Source organism: Microcaecilia unicolor, chromosome 3 (genome assembly GCF_901765095.1).
Source record: "Microcaecilia unicolor chromosome 3, aMicUni1.1, whole genome shotgun sequence".
In the NCBI taxonomy this organism is placed as follows: Eukaryota; Metazoa; Chordata; class Amphibia; order Gymnophiona; family Siphonopidae; genus Microcaecilia; species Microcaecilia unicolor.
The window spans coordinates 333,784,688-333,803,420 of NC_044033.1; the positions used below are offsets into that span (position 1 = coordinate 333,784,688).

At 41.5% G+C, this 18,733-nt stretch overlaps 1 protein-coding gene across 1 annotated transcript in view; it reads right to left on the bottom strand.

The window, feature by feature from the left end:
* Positions 1-14,139: 14,139 nt before the first annotated feature.
* Positions 14,140-18,733, bottom strand: part of LOC115464702 (oocyte zinc finger protein XlCOF6-like) — a 35,914-nt gene continuing 31,320 nt past the window's right edge. The window contains exon 9 of the mRNA XM_030195064.1: positions 14,140-15,671. Within this exon, the coding sequence (XP_030050924.1) occupies positions 14,173-15,671 (1,499 nt within the window). The 3' untranslated portion in view covers positions 14,140-14,172. The remainder of the gene's footprint in view (positions 15,672-18,733) is intronic.

Here is an 18,733-nt window from a genome sequence, read left to right on the forward strand (position 1 = left end):
AGACAGACGTTGCAAGTGTGTTTCTCTAATTTTGATGTTTATGGGGAAATATAAGTTTTGGATATATATACTGCTCTAGCTTATGTTTTAAATGCTAGTCAGTCTCTGTAGTTTGTGTAGGTACTGTTCTTCCCTTAACGGCTCAGGATATTAAATTGTGCAAATGACATGGCTAGGCTGGTGGAATCTTGAGAAATATATTCTTTTAAATTAGTTCAATGTACCACCGAGATTCTTATCTACTGCAGAGATACCGAATCTCAATGGCAAATTTAAATGGTACTATTTTTATTGTATATTCTTTGGAGGTTTTTTTTCCTGGTATACCTATGTCATGTGTCTCCTATTATCTGTGTTGTGGCCATATTAGGAACTGTCTGTGTATTTAATGTACATGAGTCTACAGAATTTCATTGTTTGGGATTCTTGGATCTGTTTGTTAAAGAACTTTATAAAAATAATGAGTTTTTCTTGTGTGTAACTGTTTTGCATTGTATTCATGCTCAAAATAGATTTGAGGGAGTAAGATAAAGGTTAATCATCTAGAAATAATTAATTGAACTGCACTAGCCCTTCTTTCAAGATAAAAGACCCATTTTGTGTGAAAAATGCGTTCGTTAACTGAAGTTACTATCTTTTGTGTACTCTGAAGGAACCTGTTTTATAGTGTCCTGCAACAAAGGCAGTCACCTAGAAAGGGGCACCTTTGTTTCATCCTCTGGTCTTCCCTCTACTGAATAATATTGTCTCCTTACCTCCTTTATCAATTGTAATTTAAACCCAAATGGAGGTATCAAAATTGGAACTTGATATTTGGAGATACATTAGCTGTTTTTTGCTTGCCATCTCTATCCTGACTTTTGCTATGATGTTTCAGGGCCCGAATTGTGATAGCAAAAAAGGATATAATTTATATTTAATACAATATCCAACTTCACTTAGGAAAAATTACAGAGGACTAATTTTTGTATATCTCACTTATTAGCTTGGGTTCTCTGTATTATGTTTTACTAGCCATTAAGCCCGTTAAAACGGGCGAGTATTGGTATGGGGGTTTTCCAAGGCCCCCTCCCCACCTCGCTGCTGCAAGGCCCCCTGCCCTCCCTCCTTCCCTGCCAGCTCCAAGGCCCCCCTCTGTCCCTCCCCCCAGCTCCAAGGCCCCCTGCCCTCCCTCCCAGTTCCAAGGCCCCATTCCCTCCCAGCTCCAAGGGCCCCCCTCCCAGCCCCATTCCCTCCCAGCTCCAAGGACCCCATTCCCCCCTCCTAGCTCCAAGGGCCCCTGCCTGCCCTCCCAGTTCAAAGGCCCCATTCCCTCCCAGCTCCAAGGGCCCCCCTCCCTCCCTCCCAGCCAGCTCGCAGGCCCCCTTCTGTCCCGCCCTCCCAGCTCCAAGGCTCCCCTCCTTCTGACCTCCCAGCTCCAGCATCCTCCCTCCTTCCCTGCCAGCTGCAAGGCCCTCTGTCCCTCCCCCTCCCCCTCCCAGCTCCAAGGTCCCCCTCCTTCTGATACCTCCCATGTCCAGCATTTCTCCTGCCCTCCCTCCCCCCCCGAGGTTGCCGCTACCGGTCCCCCCCCCCCCCCGGAGTTGCTGCCACCACCCCTCCACCCGGGCCAGGGCCTCTGTTCGCCACTGAACTTACAGCGCCAAAACCGCAGAAGGCAGATCAGCTGAGCTCCCGTCGGCCTTCCTTCTCTGCCTGTATCCCACCCTCGTGTGACGTAACATCGGCAAGGGCGGGACACAGGCGGGGAAGGAAGGCCGACGGGAGCTCAATTGATCTGTCTGCTGCGTTTTTGGCGCTGTAAGTACAAATGGTGAAGAGAGGGCCCAGGCCAGGTGGAGGGGGGGCGGTGGCGGCGACTCCAGGTGGGGGGAGCAGTGGCGGCAACCTCGGGGGGGGGGGAGCGGTAGCGACCTCGGTGGTTCCCTCCCTCCCTCCCCTTCGTGCAGTTTCCCCTCTCTGTCCCACCCCCGTCATCATGTATTGACGCGGGGGCGGGACAGAGAGGGAAGTCTCTACTGTGCATTTGCAGGTGAGTACGGTCACTCACAATTTATATGTCTGATGGTTAAATAACTTTTCCTTTCACTGTGAAATTTACTTTAACACAATGTACTGTTTTGTCTACATGGTGTAAGAGAGTCACAATTCCTATTAGGTGACATGTTCCAAGGTTCAATATCCACTATTCAAAGACTCACTTCTCTAAATACACCCATGTAGACAGCCTAATATCTTTGGCATTGTTTTATTTTGAATTCTGCTTTATATTAGTGTTAACATTTTGCTTCTATCATTTCTGTAGCACTACTAGGCATACACAGCGCTGTCCCTGCTCAACAGAGCTTACATTCTAAGTTGCTGAGATAAGAAAAGGTCACAAAATAGGCCATGCTTGTTAGCTAGGAATAGGCTGAAATTATCTCAGGGCTGTGGAATGTTTTAACTAAGAGAATATATGGACCCTGTCCAAGTAGCAATTAGAGAGAAAAGCATAGAAAGATTCATTTTCTTTTGTGTCATTATTTGTAACACCTGGTGATGGTAAGATAACAGTATTCTTATTTTAGTTTGTATGTTAATCAATATGACCAGACTGCCTTTGAATTTTTCATAAAACCTTATAAGAATAGATGTAATTTTAATTTTAAAACATCTCAACATTTCAACAATTAGTACTAAAAGAATTAGAGGGGTTACAGCAAGATCGTTGTATAAAAGTAACACACAATGTGTCTAAACAACAACGGAAGGCATTAGATCAATTGATTAATGACCCTACGTTGATTATCAGTAGAGCGGAGAAGGGAGGTGGTGTGGTGGTAATGGATAGAACAATGTATCATGCAGAAGCCATTAAGCAGTTAGGAGCAGTTAGGAGATTCCAGATATTATAAGGAATTGTTAGGGGATCCAGGTGATAATTAACAGGAACAAGTGGCTGCATTAATAACTCAAGCCCTTGTGGTATCTGTAATCACCCCTAAGGAAGCAAAGTATCTATATAGAGAACATGCTAGAACGGCTATCATATATTTTATTCCAAAAATCCACAAATCACCCACTCACCCGCCAGGACGCCCTATAGTCTCTGGTATTGGGTCATAATTTCAGCCTTTGTCCCAATATGTGAATTATTATCTGCAAGAGTTTGTTCCACGGATAAAATCATATATAAGAGATTCAACACATTTAATAGACATATTGGATCAGATTGAAATTCCCTCTAATTCGTCAATAATATTAGCATCTTTGGATGTTAATGCTCTTTATACCAACATACCCCAACAAGGGGCCAAAGCGGTAATAGCTAAGTATTTGGAACATACATCTTTAACTGCATCTCATCAACAGCTGATTAAAGATATGTCGACAATGATCATCGATAATAATACATTTAGGTATGAGAATAGGTTCTATCTATAAATGAAGGGCGTGGCTCTGGGGGCTACTGTAGCCCCCACCATAGCCTGTTTATATATGGCGGAGTATGAAGAGATGTACATATATTTATCCCCATATATGAAATACATTTTGTGTTGGAAACGGTTTATTGATGACGTCCTATTTATATGGACGGGAACAAATCAGCAGCTGACAGAATTTCTAGAGTACATCAATCAATGTGATTCAAATATCAGATTTAATATGGAAAGAAATGTGAAAACAATAAATTTCCTGGATATATCTATATACATATAGGAGAATGTATTCCATACATCACTATATAGGAAACAAACCGATAGAAATTCATTGTTGCATTTTAGTAGTTATCATCCGAGACAGTTAAGGGAAAGCATACCTATGGGACAATTTCTTAGAGTTAAGAGATTATGTTCAGAGCAACATAATTGCCATCTACATGCAGATAATATGAAACAAAGATTTTTACAGAGGAAATATCCAAAAAAAGTGATTAAAAGGGCGTATAAAAGAGCTCAAAACGTCAATAGGTATTGGCTGCTACATAAACAAAAGAAATCAAAGGATGATCAAGCCCTAGTTTGTGTTCTCCCTTATTCAATTCACACAATTGCAGTTGCGTAAAGCAATATTACGATATTGGCATATTTTACAAATCCATCCTGTATTTGATGAACAACCTATTTTTGCATACTGTCGAAACAAGAATTTGGGAGAATTGATGTCAGTTACTAAACACACTCAAAATGTAGATTCATCAGTAGGGTTTAAACCGTGCCACAATTGTTGTTATTATATACAGGCTCTGGAGGGAGAGAGAATTTATAATCAAAAGCTGAAATTTTTTTTTTTTTTACTTAAAATGTTCAGGAGACTGCAATACAGCTGGGGTTGTATATGTAATTGTATGCCCATGCAAACAGTGGTACGATGGCCAAACTAAGAGAAAGGTAAAAATTAGAATAGGGGAACATCTGAGCAATATCAGGAGAGGAAATGCAGAGGCACCTTTGGTAAAACATTGGCTAGACATGAAACACACGTTAGATGATTTAAGATTCTCCGTTTTAATAAAGATAGAGATGGGAACCAGAGGTGGTGACATAAGTCAGAGACTATTAATCACTGAACAAAGGATTATATTCACTTGGAAAACGTTTTTCCCGTATGGGCTAAACAAAGATGTTGAATGGACTGAAGTAATTTAACACCAGGCAACAGTAATTCACTGAATGGATTGATTGATGACAGCTGTGATGTGTGGCTTGTAAAGAAGATTTAAACAGGGTAGAGAGCATTCTGTTGCAAATGGCTTGTTTGCTTCCTACTGACTGGAGGTGCACGGGATGAATCCACCGAATGGATCTCCTGTCTGAGAGAGAGTACCAAAAGGAGTTTGATGAAAAAGTTGTCATTGTAAGTAAATTTGATATGTATATGAATTAGAATGTTGAAATTAATAGATATGAGACTGATGATGTAACACGTATTCACAGCCATTGCAGTTGTTATATATACAATGGATGAATCATAGTGATATTTCGCTGTGCTAATGCGATGTTTAAACAGCTCCTGAGGACGCCGTTGGTGAAACACAGCACTGTGTAGAGCTGCAAGAATGGACAATGAGCTAAAATAGCTTTAATTTATGATACAGACTTTTGGAAGAACATAAATACAACTGGAATGGACAATGTAAAAGATGGATTTTAAATAATGATGGAGTAAAAAATTAATAAAGAGTGGATTTTGTTAAAATTAAAATTATATCTATTCTTATAAGGTTTTGTGTTACATAGTTGGAATAGTTAACAAAATTGTTCCCTTGTGATAGTTTATATCTGTTTGAATTTTTCATAACATTCTCCCTGTACAGGTTCAAAATTGGATTCTAATAAATATCTTTTTGTTTTGAACCCAGAGTCCTGCTAGTATCTTTGGTAAGGGAAAGTTTCCATAACATCCACTACAATTGCATAACAGTATTTTGTGTTGTTACCATGCCGTTGTTTCTGGGATAAGCAGTATAAAATGTTCTGTACTTTTGGGGGGATCTTGCCAGGTATTTGTGACCCGGATTGGCCACTGTTGGAAACAGGATGCTGTGCTTGATGGACCTTTGGACTTTCCCAGTATGGCAATACTTATGTACTTATGACAGCAGAGCTTCAGTAATCACACTGGGGCCCTTTTACTAAGCCGCGTAAGTGTCTACGTGTGCCCAACGCGTGCCAAAATGGAGTTAATCCCAGCTACCGTGTGGCTCTTGGCATGTGTCTGATACGTGCATAATGGATGTTCACCAAGTGGCATTTGACGTGCATAGGTCAATGGCTGGCGGTAAGGTCTCAGACCCAAAATGGATGCGCGGCAATTTTGATTTTGTGTAACTTCCATTTTCGGCAAAAAAAAGGTCTCTCTTTATTTTTTTTACAGGCACATGCCCAAAACTCGTGCCATTTTTCAGCAAGCCTTTGTAAAAGGACCCCACTGACCTCAGTAACTATAGCTCTTGAAGTGAATGATTCTTCTGATGATCTTGCAGGATTAAGATGGTACAATGTCAGCTGTGAGTTTTTACATTGCTGGCAGCATAGAAATTGAGTGGTGGCTTACCTGATCCTCTGGCAGTGAAGTGTGTGTGATGTAGATCAGGACATATGGTCAAAATCTTCTGCTTACATATTACCTTCGTTATCCCTCCTCCCCCTCCCCCGATATGATTGGGAGACCTAGACTTGGAAGCACTTGCTCATCTAATCTGACTACCTGCCAGACCACTGGTGTCTAATGAGAGGAAAATTTGACAATTTAGCATGAGCATGATTTCTGCTTTCTGAGATTTGCAATATATCTCCATTGTCACTGTAACAGATCTGTAAGGACATATTACAGATGTGCAGAGGAATGAGATTCTCTTACCTCAAATGTACAGGAATAAAGATTAATAAATATAAATCATTTTTTTCATTAGACTACGAATACCTTTTTGACTCACTTTTTGGAGCTAAAACCCTTTCCTCACATCAGGATGGTCACTTCAGATATAATTTTTATTTCTTTTACACAAACAGTTTATTTTCATTTTCTCTAATACCATAATCCACCTGTCTATAGAGAATGAGAGATAGCCTGGATAAAAGAGGCCAATTTTTAAATAAAATCACGCATAATTAAATTGATTGTAGGATAATAATAATAATAAAATTTATTTGTAGCCCGCATTATCATGGCATCGTAAGCAAAGAACAAATTTACATACATAATAAAATAAGACAATAAAAACATCACATCATAAAACATATAATCAGCAATATAAACAAAACTGAGTAATATATAACAGTGTTCTCACTATTCGTATAGTAGTAGTAAATGACGGCAGATAAAGACCTGTACGGTCCATCCAGTCTGCCCAACAAGATAAACTCATTTACATGGTATGTGATACTTTATTTGTATACCTGAGTTTCTCAGGGCACAGACCGTAGAAGTCTACCCAGCACTGTTCTCGAGCTAACGTCGAAGCCCTTTAAAATTTACACTACAGCCCATCCCTATCTATTCAGTCACGATCAGGGCGTAGACTGTAGAATTCTGCCAGCTCCCATTTTGTTTCCCAATTACCGGTGTCGTCACCCAATCTCAGCTAATATTCAGCAGAACCATTCCTTCTTAAACTGTTCAATGTTCTGTATTGAATGAAGCTCGGTAGGTAAAGCATTCCAGAGCCTTGGATCAATAACAGAACAAATGGAGGATCTAAATTCTTCCATATACACTTGCCAAAAAGATGGAACATCAAGCAAGTTTCTTTGAGAAGACCTCAGACAGCGAACAGGCTGGAACAGTCTTAGAGTAGAACAAAGCAGTGGGGAAACACAGTTATTTAAAACATTTTAAAAAACAGTAATAAAATCTTAAATTTAATACAACATTTATTTATTTATTAAGGTATTTATACCCCATATTATCCCCACAGACATGCAGGCTCAATGTGGCTTACATAAACCGGAGAGAGAGAGAACTCCGGGGATAACATTTGATTGGGAGCCAATGCAAGAACTTCAGAACAGGAGAAATCGTGATGTACTTGTGATAAATGTAGCTATGGAATTGTGGGTCACTTGCAATGCCGTCAATGAACCACTTGTAATGCCGATGAAAAGGTCACTGCAATAGTCAATTAAAAGGACAAACCATGGTTTGAACTATCTTATGGAAATTTTGGTCTGTAATATAAAGCTTCATATGACTAATTATTCTCTATTTATAAAAGGCTTTATAAATTACATTCTGAACCTGCTTCTTCATTGTAAGAGCAGAATCGAGTTAAAACTCCCAAATCCCTAATCTCTTTTAAAATTGGGATTTCTACTGAAGTCTTTTTAAAAACACACTAGGAACATCAACAACGGGGAAGCCTGAAAGCAAAGTTTTTGAGATATTTAGTTTTAAGCAGTTCCCTTCCATCCATTGTATGATGATAGACAATACAACTGCAACTTTGTAAAGTTATTAAGTCTGGACTGGTACCAGGAATTAAATATTGTCAGTGCAAAGTTTATAAGGCACCCCTAAGCACCTTAAGAACAAGCAATGTGGTATAAGAAAGAGGTTAAAAAGAACTTCAGAAAGATATGATCCTTGAGAGACCCCAGCTGAACAGGGAATTCTACCGAATTTGTCAGAATATCTGAACACACAAAACCTCCTATGGGTTAGAAAGAAACGAAACCAACATAATATACTGCCTGTCAATCCAATCGCGTGTAAGTGATTTTTTAGAATTTCATGGTTGATGGTGTCGAACACCAGAGATGTCCAAGGTAACCAAAAAAAATTTCCCCTTATCGAAACCAGCCTTGACACCATCAAGGAGAGAAATCAATAATATTTCATATCATGATCTTTACGAAAACCAAATTGGTGTTGGTCTAATATCTCATTCTTCTGAAGATAATCTTCTAATTGACCCAATACTACTCTCATTTTTATGAAAAAAGGCAATGAGGAAATTGGGCAGTAATTGTCAATGAGAGTTTGATCCAATTTGACATTCTTTATCAAGGGTCTAAGAGCTGCGATTTTCAAATCAGAGGGTATAACCACTTTTTAAGAGAAATATTCATTCAAAGCCTTTATTACCGAAGGATAAATATTTAATATGCAGAACGAGTTATTAATCATAACCATGTATCCAGGAATGAAGGCAAAAGCACTTGCAGAGGGATGTTGAAGAAAATCCATATTAATACAGCTGAAAACAATAAACATGTTTAACCAAAGCACAAACTAAAATCAAGTGCAATATTATCAAAACACCTGAAGGTCCAGGGACCGGAGAACCAGTTCAACAGAAAATAACTGAGGGAGACGTGGAGGGGCATAATCGAAAGGGACGTACGTCCTCGTTTCGATTTGGACGTCCTCACAGAATGTCCCAATCCAGGGGCGGGGAAACCCGTATTATCGAAACATCTTTTGTTTCAATAATACGGTCAGGGATGTCCAAATCCTGAAATTTGGTCATCCCTAGATTTGGTCGTCCCTTAACTTGGTCATTTCTCATTTTTGCCGATAATTGAAACCAATGACGTCCATCTCAGAAATGACCAAATGCAAGCCATTTGGTCGTGGGAGGAGCCAGCATTTGCAGTGCACTGGTCCCCCTCACATGCCAGGGCACCCTAGGGGGCACTGCAGTGGACTTCATAAATTGCTCCCAGGTACATAGCTCCCTTACCGTGTGTGCTGAGCCCCCCAAACCCACTACCCCCAACTGTACACTACTACCATAGCCCTTATGGGTAAAGGGGGGCACCTAGATGTGGGTACAGTGGGTTTGTGGTGGGTTTTGGAGGGCTCGCTGTTTCCTGCACAAACATAATACATAGGGGGGGCTTTAGAAGTGTTTCCATTAGCTTACTCACCACTGAGGTCAGACTGACAGGTCTGTAATTCCCAACCTCCTCCTTTCTTCCACTTTTGTGCAAAGGAACCACATCCACCCTTCTCCAGTCCACCGGGACCACTCCAGTTTCTAAGGAAGCATTGAAGAGGTCTGTCAGCGGAGCCGACAGAACTTCTCCGAGTTCCTTAAGCACACTCGGGTGTATCCTATCAGGCCCCATCGCTCTGTCTACTTTTAGTTTGGCAAGCTCCTCATGAACACAGTCCTCCGTAAACAGGTCTTGGTCTACCATACATCCATCCCCTTTAGCCTTTGTTTTCTGCAGCCCTACCCCTGGTCTTTCATTTATGAACACAGAGCTAAAATAATCATTAAGCAGTTCAGCTCTATCCTTATCATCTTCCACATATTTCTCTCCCTCAGCTTTGAGCCTCACAATGCTATTATGGCACTTTCTCTTGTCACTTACATATCTGAAAAAGGTCTTGTCCCCCAATTTTACCATACTAGCTATCTTTTCCTCCATTTGCCGCTTCGCTTTCCTGATAGCTTTTCCAGCTTCTCTTCGCTTATTTAGGTATTCTCTCCTGTCTTCATCTTTCTGAGTTGTCTTATAACATGCAAAGGCTAGCCTCCTTTCCCTTATCTTTTCAGCTACTACATTCGAGTACCATAGAGGCCTTCTTTTCCTCTTACTTTTATGTAATTTTCTAACATAAAGGTTAGTTGCCTTTAATATAGCTCCTTTCAGTCTTGTCCATTGCTGTTCTACATCCTTCAGCTGTTCCCATCCCGCTAACTGTTCCTTGAGAAATTCCCCCATTTCGGCAAAGTTAGTTCCTTTGAAATCCAGGACCTTCAATCTCGAGTGAGCCCTCTCTTCTGTTTTAATATTGAACCATACTATACGATGATCACTAGATGCCACATGGTCCGCCACCTTGACATCAGAAACGTACTCTCCATTCGTAAGCACCAGGTCCAGAACAGCTCCATCCTACGTCGGTTCTGTCACCCACTGCCGGAACAATTCTTCCTGTAGGGAATCTAAGATCTCTTTGCTTCTAGACGACCCCGCAGCCGGGACACCCCAATCAACATCCGGCATATTGAAGTCACCTATCAGTAGTACTTCCCCTTTCCTAGCTATCTTCAATTACGTCCCTGTCCATTTCCTCCGACTGAGAGGGAGGTCTGTATATCACTCCGATATAGATACATTTTCCTTTCCCTCTTTCCAGTTTAACCCACAGAGCTTCTTCCATACCCCACATGTCCTGCAGTTCTGTCACTTGGATATCATTCTTAGCATATAATGCCACACCTCTACCCTTTTTTCCTACTCTGTCCTTCCTGAATAGCTTATAGCCAGGTATAGCAAAGTCCCAGTCATGGTTCTCCATGAACCACGACTCCGTGACCGCCACTAAATCCAAGTCCGCTTCCATCATTGTAGCCTGAAGTTATAGAAGTTTGTTTCCCATACTAAGGGCATTGGTATACAAGGCTCTCCAGCTTTTACTCTTTTTATTCACTTCTATGGAGGCATTAGATGTGCTACCTTCCTTGGGGTTAATTATGGCTTTGTGGCCTTTTATACCCATCCCCATCAATTTTAGTTTAAAGCCCTCTTTAGTCCTTTAGCCAGCCTGTTGCTTAAGACACCCCTTCCTTGTCAGATGGACACCATCACCGCTCAGTAGCTCCTGGAAAATCATCCCATGGTCTACCAAACCAAAGCCCTCTCATCGGCACCAACCACACAGCCACACATTTATCTCCAAGATGCGAGCTTCTCTCATTCGACATTTACCTTTGTCAGGGAGGATCAATGAGAACACCGCCTGCACACCTAGATGCTTCACCCTCTGACCCAAAGCCACGAAGTCTCGTACAATACATTCAGTAGGATACTTAGCTGTATCATTTGTGCCAACATGGATGAGTAGCATAAGAGCGTGTTCCGTAGGCTTGAAGAGTCTAGGCAATCTTTCCACAATATCATGAATCTTGGCACCCGGCAGACAGCACACCTCTCTGGACAATATATCTGGCTGGCAGATGGGCGCTTCGGTACCCCTGAGAAGTGAATCTCCAACCACCACAACCTTTCGCTTTCTTTGGGCCAACTGTCCGGCTGTGATAGCATTTTTGGTCATTGTTTCCTCCTGTTTTTTTTAGATGTTTCTAGCTCTCCTACCTCTAGGGCTGTAGACCGATTCTTTAGCTGAATAGAAGGTTGAGTTGGAGGATTGAACTTGTGGAAATTGGAGACCTACTTCCAGCTGTGCTCTGTCTGCCCAAGATCTTCTCTCCCTTTGCTGGAAGTCCTCAATGTTTTGACCTGCATCTCTGGGTCGAATTTCTGGATGTTCCAGATGTTTCTTAGTCTTACCACTTCTTCTCTTAGTTCTTGTACTTCTTTCACAAGGGACTCAATGAAACCAGAATCTTGTCTTGGCCCAAGGGTTTGGTCTTGTGATAGAAGCTGTACTGAAAGCAGTGGCTTTAGGGCTTCTTTGTTTCTTAACCATAGTTCCAACTGTAGAGGCTATTGCACTTGTGATAATAAAATATGTAGCCTGTCACACAACTACCTGTTATTTCTCCTACTCCTGTTCCATGGGATATAGGGGGTAGGTAGTTAATGTGTAGTTTTAGGGTAAGAACTGAGAACCTGTTAGGATTCACTGTGTGGGTGGAATTCAATGTATGTATCTGACTATTTGAAATTCAGTGTTAGCCATTTGAAATGGCTTGTCTTCTGTGTTAGTCACCTTATGCAGTTTCAGCTCATCTCTACTTTTAAAGCATTTATCACATTCAGAACATTTAAATGGTTTGTATCCTGTGTGAGTCATATTATTAGCGTTGGAAGCAAAAATACATAGTAAAAATTTTTTTAGATACATTAAAAGCAGGAAACCGGCCAGAGTCGGTTGGGCCGCTGGACGAAAATGGTGTTAAAGGGGCGATCAAGGAGGACAAAGCCGTAGCGGAGAAATTAAATGAATTCTTTGCTTCGGTCTTCACCGAGGAGGATTTGGGGGGGACACCGGTGCCGGAAAGAATATTTGAAGCGGGGGAGTCGGAGAAACTAAACAAATTCTCTGTAACCTTGGAGGATGTAATGGGTCAGTTCAGCAAGCTGAAGAGTAGTAAATCACCGGGACCTGATGGTATTCATCCCAGAGTATTAATAGAACTAAAAAATGAACTTGCGGAGCTACTGTTAGAAATATGCAATCTGTCCCTAAAATCGAGTGTAGTACCGGAAGACTGGAGGGTAGCCAATGTTACTCCGATTTTTAAGAAGGGTTCCAGAGGAGATCCGGGAAATTATAGACCGGTGAGTCTGACGTCGGTGCCGGGCAAGATGGTGGAGGCTATTATTAAGAATAAAATTGCAGAGCATATACAAAAACATGGACTGATGAGACAAAGTCAGCACGGATTTAGTGAAGGGAAGTCTTGCCTCACCAATCTAATGCATTTTTTTGAGGGGGTAAGCAAACATGTGGACAATGGGGAGCCGGTTGATATTGTATATCTGGATTTTCAGAAGGCGTTTGACAAAGTGCCGCACGAAAGACTCCTGAAGAAATTGCAGAGTCATGGAATCGGAGGTAGGGTATTATTATGGATTAAGAACTGGTTGAAAGATAGGAAGCAGAGAGTAGGATTGCGTGGCCAGTAATCTCAGTGGAGGAGGGTAGTTAGTGGGGTCCCGCAGGGGTCTGTGCTGGGTCCGTTGCTTTTTAATGTATTTATAAATGACCTAGAGATGGGAATAACTAGTGAGGTAATTAAATTCGCCGATGACACAAAATTATTCAGGGTCATCAAGTCGCAGGAGGAATGTGAACGATTACAGGAGGACCTTGCGAGACTGGGAGAATGGGCGTGCAAGTGGCAGATGAAGTTCAATGTTGACAAGTGCAAAGTGATGCATGTGGGTAAGAGGAACCCGAATTATAGCTACGTCTTGCAAGGTTCCGCGTTAGGAGTTACGGATCAAGAAAGGGATCTGGGTGTCGTCGTCGATGATACGCTGAAACCTTCTGCTCAGTGTGCTGCTGCGGCTAGGAAAGCGAATAGAATGTTGGGTGTTATTAGGAAGGGTATGGAGTCCAGGTGTGCGGATGTTATAATGCCGTTGTATCGCTCCATGGTGCGACCGCACCTGGAGTATTGTGTTCAGTACTGGTCTCCGTATCTCAAAAAAGATATAGTAGAATTGGAAAAGGTACAGCGAAGGGCGACGAAAATGATAGTGGGGATGGGACGACTTTCCTATGAAGAGAGGCTGAGAAGGCTAGGGCTTTTCAGCTTGGAGAAGAGACGGCTGAGGGGAGATATGATAGAAGTGTATAAAATAATGAGTGGAATGGATCGGGTGGATGTGAAGCGACTGTTCACGCTATCCAAAAATACTAGGACTAGAGGGCATGAGTTGAAGCTACAGTGTGGTAAATTTAAAACGAATCGGAGAAAATTTTTCTTCACCCAACGTGTAATTAGACTCTGGAATTCGTTGCCGGAGAACGTGGTACGGGCGGTTAGCTTGACGGAGTTTAAAAAGGGGTTAGATAGATTCCTAAAGGACAAGTCCATAGACCGCTATTAAATGGACTTGGAAAAATTCCGCATTTTTAGGTATAACTTGTCTGGAATGTTTTTACGTTTGGGGAGCGTGCCAGGTGCCCTTGACCTGGATTGGCCACTGTCGGTGACAGGATGCTGGGCTAGATGGACCTTTGGTCTTTCCCAGTATGGCACTACTTATGTACTTATGATGCATTAGTAGCTGTGCTTTGCTTCAGAAACATTTATCACATTTAAAATGGTTTGTGTCCCATGTGAATCATTTCATGCTGTTTTAGCTCAACTTTCCTTTTGAACCATTTATCACATTCAGCACATTTAAAGGGTTTTGCTCCTGTGTGAATCACCTTATGATGCTGTTGCAGCCCACCTTTCCTTTTAAAGCATTTATCACATTCAGAACAATTAAATGGCCTATCTCCTTTGTGAGTCACCTTATGCAGTTGCAGATCACTTTTCCTTTTAAAGCATTTAGCACATTCAGAACATTTAAATGGCTTCTCTCCTGTGTGAGTCACGTTATGCTGTTGCAGATAACTTTTACTTTTAAAGTATTTATCACATTCAGAACATTTAAATGGCTTGTCTCCTATGTGAGTCACCTTATGCCGTTGCAGATCAGCTTTCCTTTTGAACCATTTATCACATTCAGAACATTTAAATGGCTTCTCTCCTTTGTGAGCCACCTTATGCAGCTGCAGATCACATTTCCTTTTAAAGCATTTAGCACATTCAGAACATTTAAATGGCTTCTCTCCTGTGTGTGTCACCTTATGCCGTTGCAGCTGACATTTCCTTTTAAAGCATTTATCACATTCAGAACAATTAAATGGCCTATCTCCTATGTGAGTCACCTTATGCCGTTGCAGATCACTTTTCATTGTAAAGCATTTAGCACATTCAGAACATTTAAAGGGTTTTTCGCCTGTGTGAGTCACCTTATGCCGTTGCAGCTGCCTTTTCCTTTTAAAGCATTTATCACATTCAGAACAATTAAATGGCCTATCTCCTGTGTGAATCACCTTATGCAGCTGCAGTTCACTTTTCCTTTTGAACAATTTATCACATTCAGAACATTTAAAGGGTTTGTATCCTATGTGAATCACTTTATGCAGATGCAGTGTACTTTTCCTTTTGAATAATTTATCACATTCAGAACATTTAAATGGTTTCTCTCCTGTGTGCATCATTTCATGTCGTTGCAGTTCACTTTTCCATATAAAACCTTTATCACATTCAGAACATCTAAATGGTTTCTCTCCCATGTGAATCATTTTATGTCGTTGCAGTGTAACTTCCTTTTTAAACCATTTACCACATTCAGAACATTTAAATGGTTTGTATCCTGTGTGAGTCATATTATGCAATTGTAGATAAGCTCTGTTTCTGAAACATTTATCACATTCAGAACATTTAACTGGTTTGTCTCCTGTGTGACTCATTTTATGCCATTGCAAGGTGCTTTTGTGATAGAAACATTTATTACATTCAGAACATTTAAATGGTTTGTATCCTGTGTGAATCACCTTATGCTGTTGCAGACCACTTTTCCTTTTAAAGCATTTATCACATTCAGAACATTTAAATGGTTTGTCTCCTGTGTGAGTCACCTTATGCGACTGCAGTGCACCTTTCCTTTTGAACCAGTTATCACATTCAGGACATTTAAATGGTTTGTTTCCTGTGTGAGTTATTTTATGCCGTTGCAGGTTGCTTTTCATAAATCCATCATCTGTTGGATAAAAATGAGAGTGTGATATTTAATTTTACCACTATGGAAAAGGAGATATCTAAGGAAATATCCTCATATAATTATTTGAAAAGAGATTTGCTTGGCTAAGGTTTACTATGACACCTAACAGAAAAAAAACAATGTTGCTTGAACATTGGAACAGATAAGCTACAGCACATAAACAAAGAATAACAGAGCATGACCGATCTCATGCTGCTGGTCCTGTATATGTCATTCTCATCTCCAGTCTCTGCAATGACCCTTCACTGATTACAGTCACTATACAAATTTTCTTCAACAACCTGCTGGGATGTTTTTGGGATCTGGGTCTCAGAAGGTCAGGCCTGTGGTCTTTCAATTTATTTACAAAGTCATCAGAATTCATTTGCTTCAAGATAAATTCACCCATAATCCCCCAGATTCAATATAACGGAACTTACGTTGCGTGCACAAATCCTGTCGCCAATCAGCACTGATAATTGCCACTTAACAAGAAATTATTGACATTGACATTAATTACAATTTACACGCACGAGATGCATGCAAATTCTAAGTTGCATATTTGAAAAGGGCACGTGGCCATGGGCAGGCCGTGGGCATTTCTAAAATATATGCACGTTGTTACACCGGGTCTGGGCCTAATTTAGGTATCGGCATTTACACCAAGTTTTACTTGGCATAACTGCCCTTGACTAAATTTAGTCGCACGGACGGGCGCTCGGTATATTCTATAAACTGCGTGGAAATTTAGGCTTATTCTATAAAGTACTTTATAGAATACGCCTAGGCATATTTCGTTTGGCGCCAATGTTTTAGGCGTGATCCACTGAGGGTAATTTTTTAAGTCGCCTAGCTGTGAAGGTCAAACAGGTGCCTATCTTAGCCTATTTCTACAACATATAAATGGAAATTCTATAAACTAATTGTTCACAGTTACACACTCATTGCATGCATCAATATTTTGATATCCCCAAATATGTGTGTAAATGCCAGTATTCTGCCTACACACTATATGAAACTATTTGCTTATATAGGGAGAAATGTGGTCTTCCTTGCTTTTCTTTCCTTTAGCTGTTCCAGAACAGTTCAGAGGAGTTGGTTCTGTCTGCACTCTTACCAGCAGCTGAAGACTGAGAAAACACTAGCCTCAAAATAAGCCTATAAATGCCCTATGCAGATTCCCTTTATGTCAGAATCTTCATAACAATGCTAGCTGAATAGGCCCCTCAACCCTTCCATCATATTGCTTAGAATCAAAACACTAACACTAGAAAATTCAAGTGTCATTTTTTCTGAAAACATAACCAGTTCATGGTCAGTTTTGTTTCACCTTCTGCTGCCAATTCGTATACATTCAGTAGACCATTTTCTGTAATAGAATCATATGTGTGTGGAACAAACAACCCTGGGTTGGTTCTGAACTGCTCTGGAGGAACTGAAGAAATGAAAACAAGCAGGCAAGACCATATCTCTCATTCCTTAGCATCCCTCCAGAGCAGTTTTGACAAGAGGGAAGTACCATAGCAGTGACCTTCACGAGGGTGGGACATCCGTACCTCTTGTCAACAGCACAGCAAACAAGGGTGTCTTTACCGCTGGAAACCCTACTATGCCAGCTCGGAGCTGGCGTTAGGGTGTCTACACAGGCTCTGCGATTTAGGCTCTCCTGTTCAGGCATGTCAGAGAGCAGCTGAAATAAAGGCAACTAAAAACTCCGTTTCACTTCTGCCTCTAATTTTTCCCACTGTTCGGAAAGGGAAATCCAAGAAGAGTCCCTGCAACTCGGACACAGCCCTGATCTGGAGGGTCCCGAGAAAAGCTCCGATCCATCTGGAGTGTCCCTGCAGCCCAGGCACAGCCCTGATCCAGAGTGCCCCGGGAAAAACTTCAATCCATCACGCACAGTTCTCTGCTGTAAGTAACGGAGTCATGGCAGTTCATCCTCCTCCCCCATCTGACGTTTCTCAGTTTGACTGAACACACAACTCTTTGGCACACGCGCCAGGCACAATCCTCCCTGCATACTAATAGTGTTGATGTGCTGGTCCTTCACTGTTCCATACAGCACTGGAGTTTTGAGCATTGGGGTCTCAGGTACATGGACAGAGACACCTGACAATGTATTTGTAAACACCCTCCCACTCCTCTATCCACAGTTCACACCTCCGACCTATCCTCCAGCCACAGATTCCACTCACACCCACTCCCAATGACATAATCAGCTTGGAAATGAGGGGATGAACCTGTGGGACTGAACTCGAGGTGTGTGTGAGAGAAACTGAGGTGAGACTGGATGAATGATCAAGACTATGGTAGGAGTGTTAGAAAGTAAATGGAACACACTAGGGCAGGGCTAGAGGGAGGTGACAAGGGGATATAAAGAAAGAGAAAGGAAGGTAGATGTATAGAATGGACGGAAAGAAAGGTAGCCGGGGGGGGGGGAAGAAGGGAAGGAAAAAAAATGAAATGATATGAGAGGGAAGAGGAGTACAGGGGAGTAACAACACACGCTGGACCTGGCCATTCATTACTGATGTAGTCAAAAGTACTCATATACTATCAGTGCAGCTACAAATTGATGCAGAATGGTACAAATCTGCTTTTTTGTCAGTGGAAATTGGGCCCACTTAGCTGTGAACTAGGTCTTTTAGAGCCCCAAGGCTTTACCTTTTGGCCTCACATCGGTTCTTCGACATGCCCATATTTGTACTGCTTTGTCTCTGAATCCCCCTCCACAGCCAGAGACCATCACCCTCCCATATCAGTTAGTAACTGAGGAAGAGACACATTCCTTTTTTCTGTGGATGTGCATGTTACTCTGGCCAAACTCTGTTTGATTGGTCATCCAGGTCAGGTCCTGCAGAACAGGAATATAACTGCACTATGCACTGGTATTTTTTTAAGGGAACTTCTTGGGAGCTTTTTTTCTTTCCTTTCTTTTGATCTTTGCTCTGATATACTATCTCTGTGCAGTGTAGAGATGATGCTGCAAATCTCTGCAGGCCAGATCCTTCATTGCCCCTTCCCCGTGCATGGGAGGTTAGAGACTGCCACAAATACCG